The sequence below is a fragment of the Bos grunniens genome, chromosome 18, assembly GCF_055505025.1.
Source record: "Bos grunniens cultivar Pamir isolate PY7600 chromosome 18, Bosgru_T2T1.0, whole genome shotgun sequence".
NCBI classification, from domain to species: Eukaryota; Metazoa; Chordata; class Mammalia; order Artiodactyla; family Bovidae; genus Bos; species Bos grunniens.
In genome coordinates, this window is record NC_141182.1 from 44,090,599 (window position 1) to 44,107,084 (window position 16,486).

Genomic DNA, 16,486 nt, shown 5'->3' on the forward strand with positions numbered 1-16,486 from the left:
ATGTCACCTTATTGATGTCACCATATCTCAAGATTACCACTTTTACTCATAACTACTTCAACATTAAGATTAGACCTGCTGTTTTTACTATTTAAGGTGTTAATAAAGAAGCATATATTACTATACCACAAATTTGTTTCCTAACATCTTAGTAACTGTGTTCCTATATAATTGGTTCTCCTTGTGAAGTGAAGTGAATTTGCTCAGTCGTGCCCGACTCTTTGCGACCCCATGGACAGTAGCCTGCACCAAGCTCCTCCATCCACGGGATTTTCAAGGCAAGAGTACTGAGTGGGTTGCCATTTCCTTCTCCCGGAAATCTTCCCAACCCAGGGATCGAACCCAGGTCTCTTGCATTGTAGACAGACGCTTTACCGTCTGAGCCACCAGGGAAGTCCTCCTCTGTAATTTATTTCATCATGTTGTTGTTGTTGTTTAGTCACTCAGTCATGTCCGACTTTTTGCAACCCCATGGACGACAGCATGCCAGGCTCCTATGTCCATGGGATTTCCCAGGCAAGAATACTGGAGTAGATTGCCATTTCCTTCTCCAGGGGACCTTTCCGACCCAGGGATTGAACCTGCATCTTCTGCATTGGCAGGTGGATTCTTTATCACTGAGCCACCTGGGAATCATGCTGGGAGGGATAAAAAGGTCTCATGGATGCCCATGGGTCCATAGCATGGATAAGAACAACATCCTTGCCCTGTGATGTGACACCACTTCTGAATGGGGCCATGCTGCTAAGCTCCCAGCAAGAGAGGCCAGCCAAGGACCAGCCTAATTCCTCAGCCACAGCCTCCAGCTCAGGCCAGGCACTGAACCCTCTGGCTGACTGACAGCAAGGCTGGCCATCTCACCCTGGCTGAAGGGGCCTCCCAGCAGCTGGCCAGCATCTCCCACCCTGCCTACCCTTCTCCTGAGGAGGGTCAGCAGGACTAAGCACACCCAGGGACCTGTGTGGAGGCAGACCAGGCCTCAGACAGGGCCTGGGAGAGCAAAGGGGCCCTCATTGACCAGTCTGCCTCCCACAGACCCACCCCTCACCCCAGCCCCCAAGGTCAGCCCATTGTCTCTTCTCCAAGAGCACAAGGTTCATATCAGGGTGGAGACAGGCTCTGATTCAGAATCTAACTCCTCCAGATACTTGCTCTCCAGAAATGCTGACTCCAGTGTGACCTATGAACCCACAGGGACATATCCAGGACAGCTCACCTGCTGCTCCTCGCTGGGCAAAAGCCTTCTGGGCAGCAGCCCTCCACCCCCAGTGTCACTCACAGAGCTAAAGATATTCCTTCATCCTGTTCAGAGTTCTGTCCCCACTCCCGCCCACAGCTCCCTTCCTCAATTTCTGAGGGCTCCATGGAACGCAGGATGGCATGCTGGACCAATATAGAGAAATCATTAGGTACCATGTCACCCAGAACCAATCACAAGGCGGCCACGGGGCCCTAGAGACACACACTGAAGTAGTCCCTGGGCTTAAGGATGCCAGCAGAGGCATGAAGGGGAGCAACCCCTCACCTGACCACTATGGGCAGGCATGCAGATGCAGAAAAGCATCCTGCCAGCAGGGAAAAACTGGGATTCTGAAGTTCTGAGAAGGAAGCTTTGACTGGAGGTCCAAATCAGGGAGGCGGTGGGGGGAAGGAGGTCAGGAAAGGCTTCTAGGAGGTACCACCTGAGCTGAGCCTGCAAGTATGAGAACAATATGTGAGAGGAGGAGGGCAGTCCAGGGCCAGCCAGAGAGTGGGCAGAGGGAGGAGGAGAAAGGAAAAAGCCAGGAGGGGTACCGATACAGCAGCTCTGGCTAAAGCCGAGCAGTTTCAACTCTGTCCATGCAAAGCTTGACTCAAGGAGAAGACACCTTCCACCAAGTGTCCTGGGATGGAGGTGGGGGTGTGGAGGTGACTTCACAGCAGACCCTCTGGGGCTGTGGAACCCTGTCTCAATCTTGAAGTCCTCGCCCAGGCTGGTAGGACAAAGCAGGATCAACCCTGAAACACTCCTCAGAGTAGCAGTTCAAGTTTCCAGTTGAACCTGAGATGCTAGCATAGGGCTTCCACTGCTCCCCAAATCACATGGAGCACAGAAATGCACCTCAGCCTCCTGGCCTCCCGGGGCCCAGGATCTGGAAGGACTCTTGTTGTTTAGTCGTTAAGTCGTGCTCAATTCTTTGAGACCCCATGGACTGCAGCCCACCAGGCTCCATGGGATTTCCCAGGCAAGAATACTGGAGTGGGTTGCTATTTCCTTCTCCAGGACATCTTCCCAATGCAGGGAGCAAATCCACATCTCCTGCATTGGCAGGTGGATTCTTTACCACTGAGCCACCAGGGAAGCTCCATGTTCAGGGAGGACTCTATAGGCAACCAAATTCAACTCCTGGGGAGCCTGTGGCTATGACTCGGTGGCACGGTGCCTCATTATGCCTGATGCTCTGATATGCCCTGAGTATGTCTGGGGACCTTGAAGAACTATAATGACAGCAGTAAAGCCATTCTTCAAGGTCCCCAGACATACTAGGACACAGCTTTGCTGGAAACACACTCAAAGCCTTTTCCACCTAAGGAAGTTGCTGGGTTCCAAGTGTCCAGCAGGGCAACCAATACCAGCCTAGGGTGGTTCTTGCCAAGGAGGGCCTGTCAAGCTCTGGAAGCTACCTCTCAGGTCTCCCTGCCAATTACACACCTCTCCAAGACCTCTGTCAGTCAGTTTTTACTGCACATGGCCCAGAGAATCAGCTTTGCTATAAAGGCCTTCTCTCCAGGATTCAGCCAGCTTTAGGCTCATGCCCATCCAATCACCAGCCTGGCTCATTGTACCTTTGGTAGCACAGCAGACCTCAAACCAGCATGGAGCCCTGAACCCAAATGTAGCAACTGGAACTCCCTGTGACCACATGGTAGCCCAGATACAGTGGGAATAGAACCACATCTGGGTGGCCCACACCTACTGCTCACTCTGCTCTTTAAGACAGGGTCACAGGCTGGGTTCAAGGATCTGACCCTGGATTCCGTGACATTCATGTGAGACTTAGCAAGCACAGTTATCTGCCTGAGGGGTACTCAAGGATTCCGTGACATTCATGTGAGACTTAGCAAGCACAGTTATCTGCCTGAGGGTTACTCAAGGACTAGCACAAATGCCATCCAGGGAGTGAAGCCCACCCACACTCTCCCCTGAGCTCAGAACCCGTGCCCGTCCAAGGCACTCATCAAGACTAGAGGCAGACAGATGGATGACATATACCCAGGTGGCCTGTGAACGCCTAGGGGTAGGCCCAGTACACTTTCTGGAATACAGCAGGGGCCTATTATGTGTTTGATCTGTATGTCCTAAGCTCTCCCAACCTCGGGGGCCAACTAAGGGGGCCATTTTCTGTTGCCATTCTCCCTACCTTCCAAAGAGAGACACCCATTTAGTTCACCAGTTTCCCCACTCTGATCTCAGTTCTGGCCTAGCATCTAGGGCAATGCCTTCGCTCTATCTACCACACCCCTTTCCAGCCCCAGCATCTCCAGGCCCAGGTCTTGCCCTGAACTCACACATAGCTCAGAAGATAGTTATCTAAAAGGCAGATCTGAGCAGATTAAAACCCTTGGAATGTCCCAGTCCCTTAGGACAAAGTCTAGAAAAGCCAGCTAGGATACCATGCCCTCCAGCACAGGGACACACGCCATTGTCCCCTGTCCCTGGAACACTCTCAACCTTTGTTTGGAATGTTCCTTCATCTGGGACACTCCCCAATGCTTCAGTGGGCCCATCTGTCCACACTTTCTTCCACCAAGACAACTCACCATTCTTCTATTGGGCAGAATTTATGAGGCATGTGTGCAAGGCAAACGAGGCCAGGGGTGAAGGAGACAAAGGCCCTGATCTCACACTCTAAACGGAGAGAAGACAAGAACAGGTTCGTTGGTTTGTTTTTTTTTTTAAGGTACTATATTATTTACCAAGTGGTGCTAAGAGTGGAGAAGGCAATGGCACCCCACTCCAGTACTCGTGCCTGGAAAATCCCATGGACGGAGGAGCCTGATGGGCTGTAGTCCATGGGGTCACCAAGAGTCGGACACGACTGAGCTACTTCACTTTCACTTTTCACTTTCATGCATTGGAGAAGGAAATGGCAACCCACTTCAGTGTTCTTGCCTGGACAATCCCAAGGACGGGGGAGCCTGGTGGGCTGCCGTCTAGGGGGTCACACAGAGTTGGACACGACTGAACTGACTTAGCAGCAGCAGCTAAGAGTGGGAAAAGTACTTCGAGAAGGCTTCTCTGAGGAGGTCCCATCTGGGCCCTGAAGGAAGAGTGGAATTACCTAGCTAGGGGAGAGGATTCCAAGGCCATCTCAAATGCTGCCTCTTCCCCAGATCCCCAGGTCCCCAGCACCCTGGCAACGCGGTCTTCCCATCGGAGTTCCGTGACTGAACGCGAGCGTGGATCCGAGACCCAACTCGGCCGTACAGTGGGGACACCACACACGCGGGTGGGGCCTGAGCGCCACGGCGGCCCTGAAGGCAATGGGCAGCGGCCAGGGAGGGGACTCGCAGCCAGACGCCCAGCGCTCGGAGGACCGACCCGCGCGAAGAAGCGCGCTGCCCACGGCCATACTGCACGCCCGGCGGGTACGCGGCCTGGCAGCGCGGGGCTCTCACCCGCTGTCCAATCGGCAGGCCCAAGGCCCCCGCTCCGCGCCGCCGGCCAAGGGCCAGGGACAGCGGCAGCACTCACCCGGTGGCCGCCGCCATGCTGCCCCAGCTCCAGCGTCACGTGAAATGGGGCGTCAGCTGAGCCCGACCAGGTCCCATTTCAGGGGGGCGGGACTGGATGGGCGGGGCCAGGGCGGGGCTTGATGGGCGGGGCCGAGAGCCCCTGTCCAGTCCCCTCCGGCGAAGCGCTCCCCGCCGACCCGGAGGGGCGGAGCCCTGGAGGAGGTGGAGCCCTGGAGGAGGTGGAGAATCTGTCTGGTCGCCCGCAGGCGACCGGTGCGGCTGGGGTGCGGACAGAGAGGCCTTTTCAAAGTAGAAGCGAACATACCCAAGGCATTGAATATCTTGATGCTGCCCTTGACTCGACGTCTCAGCCTGCCCAGGGGGAAAGACACCTTGAGAGAGGAGCCTCTGACCCAGTCTAGTAACGGGCAGAGGTGACAGTGGTTGGCTTAAGAAGGGAAGTGGCTTGAGCAAAGGCCAGGGCAAATGAAGTAACCTAAAAGTTCAGTGTCCAGGAAAGAGGGGAGGTGCAGCCTCAGAGGTGAGCAAGGGTCAGATCTTGCACTGCCTTGAAAACGGGGCTGGGGAGTCAGATCTGTTGGGACCTTTCTAAGCTCACTCAACTGCTTGGTGGAGAAGAACCTGAAGGCAGGGCGGCCAGTGAGTAGGGATAGGGAGAAGTAGCCACAGGGAGAGCACAGTTCAGGATGGAGAATCTATCAGAGGGTCACCTCCCCCCCCACCCCGCCTTTGCCCTGCTGTGCACTCTTGTTGGGTGCAGGGTCCTCCAAAGAGTTGAGAAGTGGGGCAGGAAGGGGAATGGTGAGTAGATATTCCAAGTGTTGACTAAAGAAGATGTACAGTTGAGAGTTACAAGTTAAGTTTTATTTGGGACAAAATGAGGACTGCAGCCCGGGAGGCAGCGTCTCAGATAGCTCTGAGAGACTGTTCCAAAGCAGCAGTGGGGGAAGGTCAATATATAAGGTTTTGGTGAAGGGGGCATTCAATACCCTGAAGCACTCATTTTACTAAAGGGTTTTTGTTAGTCATGAGGATCTGATGTCACCATGAAGGGACTCAGTGCTTCTCTAAACAGGAGAAGATGCAAGAATTGAGATCATAAAAATCTGTTTCTAAAAACATCCAGCTATCTAAAGACGTATCCCACCAGATTCTCTGGAGCAAGGAGTGCCTCACTCCAACCTGAACTCCCTCAGGGGTTGTTGAAGGTCAACAGCTATGGCAGCGTGGGGTTCAATCTCCATGGAGGTAGATGGCAAATGCCTTTGTCGTTCAGTTGTTGGCAATGCTCTTGTTAAGTGCCAATTTGTAGTTGACACAAGGCAGCTCCCTACGCTGCTGGTACCTTAGAATAATAGTAACACTAACAGGTATGGAGCACTTACTGTGCCCCAGTGCTTTGCAAATGTCAGTTTACTGAATACTCGCAATAGCCCTGTGAAGTAGGCTTTGTCCTTAATACCATTTTACAGATGAGGAAACTGAGGCTCAGAGAGATAAATAACTCACCCAAATTCACACAGGGGCTGAGTTCATGCAGACTTAGGAGTAAATCACGCCTGCTCAGTAAAGGAAGGGGCTTAGGACTGGTGGGAAGGGGTACCCCTTGAGTCCTGGGCCACACGAGGTTGTGCAGATGTGGGTGGACAGGAGGATGGGCCCAGCACATGCCCACAGCCCCTAGCTATCTCACAGCTGGAAGTAGCTTCTGTCTGAAGACCTGGCATTTGGGGTGCCTCTTGTTTCTTTGTCAGGACGAGGATGTGGGTCACTGTGGCTGAGCTAAAGAACCACCGGGGACTGTGAGACAGAGAAACAGCTGCTGTTTGCCCCCACAAAGCTGGGAAGAGAGCAGCCACTTAAATAGGTTCAGTTCAGTTCAGTTCAGTCGCTCAGTCATGTCCGACTCTTTGTGACCCCATGAATCACAGCACGCCAGGTCTCCCTGTCCATCACCAACTCCAGGAGTTCACTCAGACTCACGTCTATCGAGTCAGTGATGCCTTCCAGCCATCTCATCCTCTGTTGTCCCCTTCTCCTCCTGCCCCCAATCCCTCCCAGCATTAGAGTCTTTTCCAATGAGTCAACTCTTCACATGAGGTGGCCAAAGTACTGGAGTTTCAGCTTTAGCATCATTCCTTCCAAAGAAATCCCAGGGCTGATCTCCTTCAGAATGGACTGGTTGATCTCCTTGCAGTCCAAGGGACTCTCAAGAATCTTCTCCAACACCACAGTTCAAAAGCATCAATTCTTTGGCATTCAGCCTTCTTCACAGTCCAACTCTCACATCCATACATGACCACAGGAAAAACCATAGCCTTGACTAGATGAACCTTTGTTGGCAAAGTAATGTCTCTACTTTTCAATATGCTATCTAGGTTGGTCATAACTTTCCTTCCAAGGAGTAAGCGTCTTTTAATTTCATGGCTGCAGTCGCCATCTGCAGTGATTTTGGAGCCCCTAAAAATAAAGTCTGCCACTGTTTCCCCATCTATTTGCCATGAAGTGATGGGACCGGATGCCATGATCTTCGTTTTCTGAATGTTGAGCTTTAAGCTAACATTTTCACTTTCCACTTTCACTTTCATCAAGAGGCTTTTGAGTTCCTCTTCACTTTCTGCCATAAGGGTGGTGTCATCTGCATATCTGAGGTTATGGATATTTCTCCCGGCAATCTTGATTCCAGCTTGTGCTTAAATAGGTGGAGAGGGCAAATCAAAGCATAAGCAGGGTGGGTGACTTGAAGCATGCCTGCTTCCAGTCCCAGCACCATCCCTGCTTTCCTCATCTGTCAGGTGGGAGCTAATGGTTCTTGCCTCATGGGGCTGCTGTTGGACTTCACAAGCAAACATCCAGTCACCTTCAGCCTGTGGCACAACTAAAATGGCCAAAGTCATATGGAAGACTGCGGCTCCTCCAGACAGCCCTCCCCACCTCCCTGACCCAGATAAAGCCAAGGAAACTTGATGGAAGGAAGGGACCCCCATCCTTCCTCCCGCCTCCCACTTCCTCCAGGCAGGACCCCAGAGAGGATCTATCTGCCCTCTTGTCCGTTTCCAGGGAGCTGAGCAGAGATGCAAGCGCCACACCCACTGCCCAGCCCAGCGCCCTGAGAATGTGGACTCCCCCACCCTCTTTTCCATTAAGCAGTTTTCTACCATCAGCTGGAGAAACTTGATTCTCTAATAAGAGACAGTTTTTAAAAACAACAAAGACTGAGCAGAATGAGCTTCTCATGCTCTTTTGTGGAAGGAAAACCTGCCCCGGAGCTAATCACCACCCCTCCACCTTTTCTTTTGACAGAAAATATGTCAGAATTAAGCCAGCTGCCAGCTCTGAGCATTTATTAATATGAAGAAGAAGTAATTATCCTAAACAGTCACAAAATAATAGGGGGAGGGCACCTAATGACTGAGTGGAGTGCCCTTGTTTGCGGGCAGTGCTGGAGGGAGAGGGCTGCCCCTAATTCCTGCCCACCCATATCTGTCTGGATGGTGGGCTTGCCCTGCCAGTGAGCCTGGCACAGAGGGCTGCTCGCCACTGCTCACCCCTCCCCATCAGAGGCTCTGGCAGGGCTGCCCCCACTCCCACCCCTTCCTTATCAGGGCTTTGGCAGGGGCTCCAAGAGAAGCAGCCCTGGGAATGGGAGAAGATTGTATAGTTACTCATGCAGGGCCGACCCTGAACACTGCTGGGAGCCAGGAGGCAATTGGGGAAAGATTGATTTTAGAGGGTTGGAGTGAGAGTGTATAAATCAGCAAGGGAGAGCTCCAGCCAGCACTCTCAGACCTCACGCAGCGTCCCCTCTGAGGTCACAGACCCTTGGCTGAAATAGTCATCCCTCGTTGTGACCTACAAGTGGCTGAGAGGTGTTTGCGCTCAGCCGGTCCGGTGGCTGGGGCATTGTGACTCTCGAGAAGTGCCCCGCCCCAGCCAGAGCCCACAAAGGAACTTGGCCCCAGGAAACCTTCTCCTTGGATCTCCCAGGGCTCCCTTTGTCCCTGTGAGAACATGTCCTGCCAGGTTTCCCTGCTCTGCCCACCCTGCTTAACCCAGGCACCATGCTCCTGCAGCTCCATGGACACTACTGAAAGCTGGCTGCCTGGAGATGGTTGGCCGGAGGTGGCCACTGGCCAGACTCTGACTCGGGGCCTCACAGGGGCATCCCTGGAAGAGCCAGGACCTGGGCGCGTTCCATCTTCTACTACATACTGAGGATGCTGGTCTGCCGGAAGGCTCTGTGTCACCATGTTGGATGCTGGCTCTGCCCCTGCTATCAAGCTGTCCCACGTGCAGATCCTGGAGGTCTGGGAGCAGAGGAGGAAGAGGGGCCCCCAGCATTATCCCCAAGGAGCCCACCATCTGGGAGGGCCTAGAGCAGGGGGTATGTGATGAGTGGGGGTTTACAGAGGGCTTCTGAGCCGAAGAGCAGTGGGGTCTGAGTCCATGTCTGGGGCTGGAGGAGCTGGCAAGAGGCTCTGTGCCAGCTGTATGGGGGCACCAGCCTCAGAGGGTGACACCCCACACGGGGTGGCGTGTGAGGTTTCTGTGATTCTGTTTTTTCTGACAATGGAAGACGGGGCTCAGAAAACCAACAGTTAACAGACTGAACAGAAAGAAGAGAGGGTTGTGAGAAGGGGAGGCGGGGGTGGTGTAGTCTAACCCAACCTCTTCCCGAGTGGGGAAGGAAGGCGTGTGATGGAAATGAAATGCCCAGGAGGCCACCTCTCCATCACGGTTCTGGCAGATCCCAGCCCTCAGCCTCTGCAACGTCAGCAGCAGCAGCAGCCGTAGCTCTCCGACTCCGGGGGCCAGCCTGGCCTGCTGCCTCCTCCAGGCCACGCCACAACTGTCACCACCATCCCTCAGCCCCCCGAGGAGCCCCCACGCCACCTCACACTCCTCTTGCCCTCGCTGGCCCCGCCCAGCCCACCTGGGTATCCATCTTCCTGCAGAAAAGAGGCAGGCAGCAGCCCCGGGGGCCTTCCCTAGGAAGCCCCGTCACCGGCTCAGATGAAGTGGTCCCCTCTGTGTGCTCTGCCAGGGTCTACGAGGCAATTCAAGATGAGAAATGGAACCGTGCCTTCAGAAAGGCAAATCATTCCAACAGCACCTTAAAAACAGCGGAGGAAACAAGCTCTTTGTGTGTGTGTGTGTGTGTGTGTGTGTGTGTGTGTGTGTGTGAAAATGGGGGATATATTGTTTTTCACTGTTTGGAAGACTGTTTTCTCATCTTGAAATCACAAGCTGTTTTCTTCCAGAGAGACTTATAAATACATCCAATTATCAACACTCAATATAGGAAATAAAGTTCTGAAATGGTTTTCTTTTGCGCACAAGGAATGGGCTGGCCGAGTTGTGCAGGTGATAATTACTTTTATTTCTTAGGAGTCATATTGGTGCCTGGTGGCTGGTCTCTCCACCTTTTATTGCTTTCACCTTTATTGCATTTGCCATGTTGCGTGAGGCTATTCATTGGTGTAACTTTATTTACCACATTTCAAAATCTTGATAAAATGAACAAAATTCAGAGGTAGGAGTGTTGCGTCCCAGCGCAGGGAAATTGGTTTCTGTGGCTTGTGTCCTGGAGAGAAATCTCCTGGGGGGATGGGTTCTCCTTCTACCCAGCTGCAAGCTACTGAATCCTCTCTGACGTTCACAACTGCCTGTCTCCTGGGTTACTGTCAGGGAGTTGCTTTCAACTCTTCATGAAATCACCCACAGACCATGTCCCCAGTGGCCACCTAGCCTGTCCGCGCCACCTGCAGGACTGGAGTGACCTGTGACTGCTCACTCTCCTGACCTGACACCTGTCTACCCTTCCTTCTCAGTGCCTTGTCTCCCCCCGTCCCTCTCACCCTTCCCTTCCGGCAGCCCCTTCCCACTCCCCTCCTGTGACTGCCAAGTCTCCCAGGCTGGCTGGCTGCCTACCTCTTCGCAGTCTCTTCCCTTTTTAAGCTCCGTGCTCATCAGGGTTCTTGGTAGCCAAGAGTCCCTGAGTCTGGCCAACCTCAAGTAGAGGAGGATGTGGCAGGGGGATGTCAGGAAACAATATGGAGGAGAGGCAGGTTCAGGAAACAGAAGGGGACCAGATAGGCTGGTAGCTAAGTGCACAGCCAGGCCACACCACACACTGCTGCCCCAAACTGTTACCACTACCCCTATTCTTGGACATCACCCTGGACTATCACAGCATCCTGGCTTCATTCTCTGCACAACCAAAGCTCTTTGAAGGCAAGGTGGCGGCTGATTGAGCCCAAGAGTCATGCCCACACTCTGACCATCTTGTCCCTCTGGATTTCTGCGATGGGGAAGGAAGGGTTGAGTGCCTGGCATCTCACTGAGTCCCATTCTCCAAACAGGTGATGGTTAAAATGCTGGGAGATGTACATAAGTCCCTGTGACACACAGTACTGCAGGTCCCAATGGGCCGGCAGCCGCCCCCGAATAGTATCTGGAAAAGTTCAACTTGGACAGACTAGTCCTGAATGTTGCAGTTTAAAAGTCTAGAAGGCAGCAATTTTCATTTCAACACAACAGTGACTTTCTTGTTTCATGGTTTTTTTCTTTTTTCAGTTTACATGAGAGGATACATCATTTTTTCATTTCTTCAACTCTAAAGGCCTTAGCTGGTCCTGCCTCTGTAACATTGCCAAGCAAATATCCCCAAGCATGAACAGTCAGTTAGAAATTGTGCAGTGAAGAAAGAAAAGAAGTGCATGTGGACTTCAAAATCAGAAGCCTGGGTCCCCTGACTTCCCCATTTTGAGACGAAAAGGTGCTTTTGTTTAACAAGGCAATTCCAAGGGGCAGAGGAGGCCATGAACTCTGGGGCCCTTGGGGGACTATTTGCTGTGCTGTGCTTAGTCGCTAAGTCATGTCCGACTCTTTGCAACCCCATAGACTGTAGCCCAACAGGCTCCTCTGTCCATGGGGATTCTCCAGGCAAGAATACTGGAGTGTGTTGCCATGCCCTCCTTTAGAGAATCTTCCCAACCCAGGGATCGAACCCAGGTCTCCCGCATTATAGGCAGATTCTTTACCATCTGAGCCACTAGGGAAGCCCATGAATACTGGTGTGGGTAGCGTATCCCTTCTCCAGGGGATCTTCCCAACCCAGGAACCAAACCGGGGTCTCCTGCATTGCAGGCAGATTCTTTACCAGCTGAGCTACCAGGGAAGCCCGGGGGACAGTTTAGCACTAAACAAATGTGGCGGGGGTCACTTCTGATATTTATTGTGGTGCTTATTATCCAATAGCATGTATATAGAGATTGGGAATGTGGATGCAGAAGTCTAGGTTCCATTCCTGGCTTTCTTAAACTTGACTCACTATGTGGCACTGGGCAAGTTACCCAACTTCTCTGAGCCTCAGCTTCCTCCTCAATAAACTGTGGGTGATGGGTCTTAGCTCAGAAGATTGTTGAAGAGATTAGTTGGGTGATTCTACGAGACACTCGGCACAGTCCCCAACTCAGGATGGCTGTCGTCCTTATTTCAGTGGTCATGTGAGAAGTAGGGGCAACAGGAAAGCACCAGGACCCTGATCCTTAAGGCGTGAAGGTGGGCGAGATGCCCTATGAGGTCACTCTCAGCCCTGCCCACCTACAGAGCAACTTTGACACAAATGGCTGAGTCCATATCTGCAAGCCAAGGTGGTAAGCACTTACCCCTTCCAGAGGACTGGCTGGGTCCTGGGGCTGTCTGGCCATGGTGAGCCAGTCCTGGTCCATGTATGTGAGCTGGCAGTCCAGCCAACACAGAGATGCTTAAGCGATGCAGGGAAATAGATGAGCAAGGAAGGCTGCAGAGAGGGTCTCCCTGGCTGGACCTGGGGTTTTTGGTCCCGCCTGTAGAGCCAGCAGGGCTCTGCCTGTAGGCCTGGATTTGCCTGTAGGGAAGAGGGGCTGCAAGGAGGTTTGTGAGAGGGGTTAGGAACACACAGTAGATTGCAAAATCGCCCTCAAATTCTCCTTGCTGCGTCCTCATCCTTGCTTAGTGATGCTTAGCCCCTCCCATCCAGAAGCAGAGTCTATTTCACCAGCCCTTGAATCTGGAGTGGCCACGTGACTTTGGATAATAAGACATCCGAAAAAGCTGGGGCCTCAGAAGGGGCTCACCCACTAGAGCCGAATCCTCCTGCTGCTCTTGAGAGCCCCGCCACTGGGTAACAATGCCCTGGTCAGCCTGCCAGAATGTAAGATGCCCATTGGACAGCCTGCTGACCAGCAGACTCACAGGCGAGGCTGGCTTGGATTATCAGCTCCCGGCCAACCTGAGAACTGACTGTAGATCCATGAATGAGTCCAACAGAAACCTGCTGAGCCGGCCCCTGAATCCAGAATCTAACTGGCTGTTTGGAGCCTTTGCACTGGGTGGTTTGTGACCCTGGGTTATCACACAGGGCAGAGGGAGGGGAGCCTGGGACTCCCACCCCAGGGGGAGGCTAGGGACAGCTGCTGGAGGGGCTGTTTCCACACAGAGCTCTGGGAAGTGCAGGGTCCCAGCAGTACCCACTGTGGGGCCCTGGGGAGAAAGTGTGACCATCACCTCAGCCCTACCTGGAGCATAGTCTGGCTGCAGGGACCTCGGCACCCAGAGGTGGTCGTCGCACCATGTGGCTGCACCCCCCACATGGCTCTGTGGCTGCACGAGGCAGGCTGGGCAGTGGTGGTGCAGACAGGGGCACGCTGGTGGGGCTTCCTGGGCAACCGACTTAAAGCACAGGAAGTGGGAGGTCTCTGAGTTTCTGTAAGACTCTCTCTGAGGACCAGCCCCCCGCCCCCCACCGCTGAGAAATGCCTAAAAGAGACTTTTAAGGGGGATGGAGGGCTCCTGTCATAGAGATGGTACTGGAACCAGTTAAATCCAAATGATTAAGTTGATGGAGCTTCTTGTGAGCCAAAAACCAGTGAGCCCGGCCTGGGAACTTGGCCAGCACTGTCACACCCCAAAGCAAGGCTAGTGTGGGGCGCATATAGCCTGGGGTTGTAGCTGGGTAGTCTGGAGGGGTAGCTGAGAGGTGACAGTCAGCAGGGAGTTCACCCCTAGATTAGCCTTGCTCACGTGTGCAGGCTTCAGTCATGTCTGACTCTTTGGAACCCTATAGACTGTACCCTGAAGCCCACCAGGTCCTCTGTCCTTGGGATTCTCCAGGCAAGAGTATGAAGTGTGTTGCTATGCCCTCCTCCAGGAGATCTTCCTAACCCAGGGATCGAACCCATGTCTCTTATGTCTCCTGCATTGGCAGGCGGATTCATTACCACTAGCGCACCTGGGAAGCCCCAGCTACCCTTGCTCAGACAGACCAAACCTCTAGGGAGGTCGAGCACAGGACATGAGGTGAGCTCTGCTCTTTTCAAAGCAAAGCACCTTCTCACATGGATGAAAACCAGCCTCCTGCTACAGAGACGCCTGCCTGCATCCAAGGCTCGGACGGTCCAAGCTGAACACCTGCCCCACTTCCAAGTGCTGGTCATTCTATCCAGAGTATCAGTTGAAAAGATTAACAGAGGGACTTCCCTGGTGGTCTAGTGGCTGAGACTCTGCACTCTCAATGCAAGGGCCCCTGAGTTCAATCCCTGCTCAGAGAACTAGATCCCACATACCACAACTAAGATCTCAAGTGCCTCAACTAAGACCTGGCACAGCCAAATAAATAAATAAAATTAAAAAAAAAAAAAAAAAGACTAACAGATACCCAAGATGTTGCTACCACTGTGTTCGGTCTCAGACGGTGCGTAGCCGATGCCAAGTTCACCGGCAGCTTCAGGAGCCGGCAGGGGTCTCACTCGCTTCCTTATCCTGCGTGGACGTTCTGTTCAAACTGTCTTTGAGAAAATTACAATTTTATTTCCAGAGCTTGGAGATCAATATTTAGGGCTTGAAGGAGAATTTACTGAAAATCATCTCACAGTGGAAATGCTGGAGGCAGGAGCTTCTGCGCATGCGGCCCCTCCCAGACCACGAATCCACCCAGAGGGCCAGCTGCCCGCCCAGCCTGGGGCCTCTGCCAGCTTCCTCCCAGGGAGACTGGGCGGTGACCAGGGCAGCAGGGCTGGTCACGGGGGGGGGCAGCCAGGCCTTCTTTAAGGGGGCCTGAGAGAAGAAACAACCTATCATCTACCTAGGACACCACCTCTGCTTAGAGGAGAAAGTGAAAGTGTTAATTGCTCAGTCATGTCTTACTCTGTGACTCCATGGACTGTAGCCCACAAGGCTCCTCTGTCCATGGAATTCTCCAGGCAAGAATACTGGAGTGGGTATTTCCTTCTCCAGGGAGTCTTCCTGACCCAGGGTTTGAATCCAGGTCTCCTGCATTGCAGGTGAATTCTTTACCATCTGAGCCATCAGGGAGGCCCAAACTGGGCTGAGAAGAGCTCCCAGAATCTTTGCAGACGCTCCTTGAACCCATCTACAGAACTGGCTGTAGGGAGAACCAGTTTTAGTTTTGGGTCTGGTACCAACAGCAGACTGTCCCTTCTATCACCAAGGGCACTAGCTGTGTGAAGACTAAGACAACCCCCTTCTAAAGGGGTCCAAGTCCCCTGGGGAAGGCCTGCCCAGCACAGGACAGGCTCCAAGCTCTCTCACTGTGGTTGTTGGGGACGGTGAAGGGTGGGGCAGACATGCAGCCCACCCCCCAGAGATCTGGATTTGGTGGGCTGAGGTGTGGCTTAGGCACGTGGACTTTTAATCAGCACTCCAATCACTGGTGGCTCGTGGCCAACTTGGGGCTTATTGTGTGGATGGTGACCCAAGGCGGCTCAGCCTCTCTTGTACCCTCAGGTCACATGCACTCCTATGCTGGGCCTGTTCACTGCCTCTCCAGGGATGAGGCATGGGCACCGGGCATTGGTCCTGAGCTCATCACCTCCATCATCCACACATTTATTTCCTCCCTTCCCCTCGGTGAGGGCCCTTTCACGCCCCACTTTCCCGTGAGGCCCCTCCTCCTGCCCTCCCCATGGCCCAACCGGAAAAGCACAGTGGACTGGCCAAGGGACCCTCGGTGCCCATGGACACCCTGTTCCTGTTGCCTAAAGAACCTGTAACCCATCAAGTGTTCTAAGGCTGTGGGAAAATAAATTGGCAAACCTACTTTGGTGCTGTGTGCTGTGCTTAGTCAGTCAGTCGTGTTGATTCTTTAAGACCCCATGGACTATAGCATGCCAGACTCCTCTATCCATGAGGATTCTCCAGGTAAAAATACTGGAGTCGGTTGCCATGCCCTCCTCCAGGGGATCTTCCCAACCCAGGGATTGAAACCAGGTCTCCCGCATTGCAGGCGGATTCTTTACCATCTGAGCTACCAGGGAAGCCCTTTGCAAATAGCTATAACCTGCCCCTCTCCAAATTTAAAATAAAGCCTTCTGGGCTTCCCTGGTGGCTCAGTGGTAAAGAATCTTCCTGCATTCAGGAGACACGGGTTAGATCCTTGATCTAGAAAGACAACTACTGAGCCTGTGCTCTAGAGCCCAGGAACCACAACCGTTGAAGCCCTCATGCCCTAGAGCCCGTGCTCCGTGACTAGAGAAGCCACCGCAGCGAGGAGCCCATGAACTGTAACCAAGAACAGCCCCCACTCTCTGCAACAAGGGAAAAGCCCACGCAGCAACAAAGACTCAGCACAGTCAAAAATAAACAAACAAAATTTTAAAAATAAATAAAGCCTTTTGACCTATAGTCACAATCCTCATTATCTACCCTAAAGAAATTCTGCCTCCTAAAACGGAGAAGCCATAAACCA

General features: G+C 53.1%; 1 protein-coding gene across 4 annotated transcripts in view; it reads right to left on the reverse strand.

The window, feature by feature from the left end:
• Positions 1-4,776, reverse strand: part of PEPD (peptidase D) — a 119,172-nt gene extending 114,396 nt beyond the window's left edge. For 2 of the 4 annotated variants that reach the window (XM_086349626.1, XM_086349625.1), the window contains exon 1: positions 4,736-4,776. In XM_086349626.1, the coding sequence (XP_086205752.1) occupies positions 4,736-4,752 (17 nt within the window). In that variant the 5' untranslated portion in view covers positions 4,753-4,776. Of the gene's footprint in view, positions 1-4,322 lie in introns of all 4 variants that reach the window. The other 2 variants (XM_086349627.1, XM_086349624.1) reach the window with 2 other exon arrangements.
• Between the last annotated feature and the right edge of the window lie 11,710 nt (positions 4,777-16,486).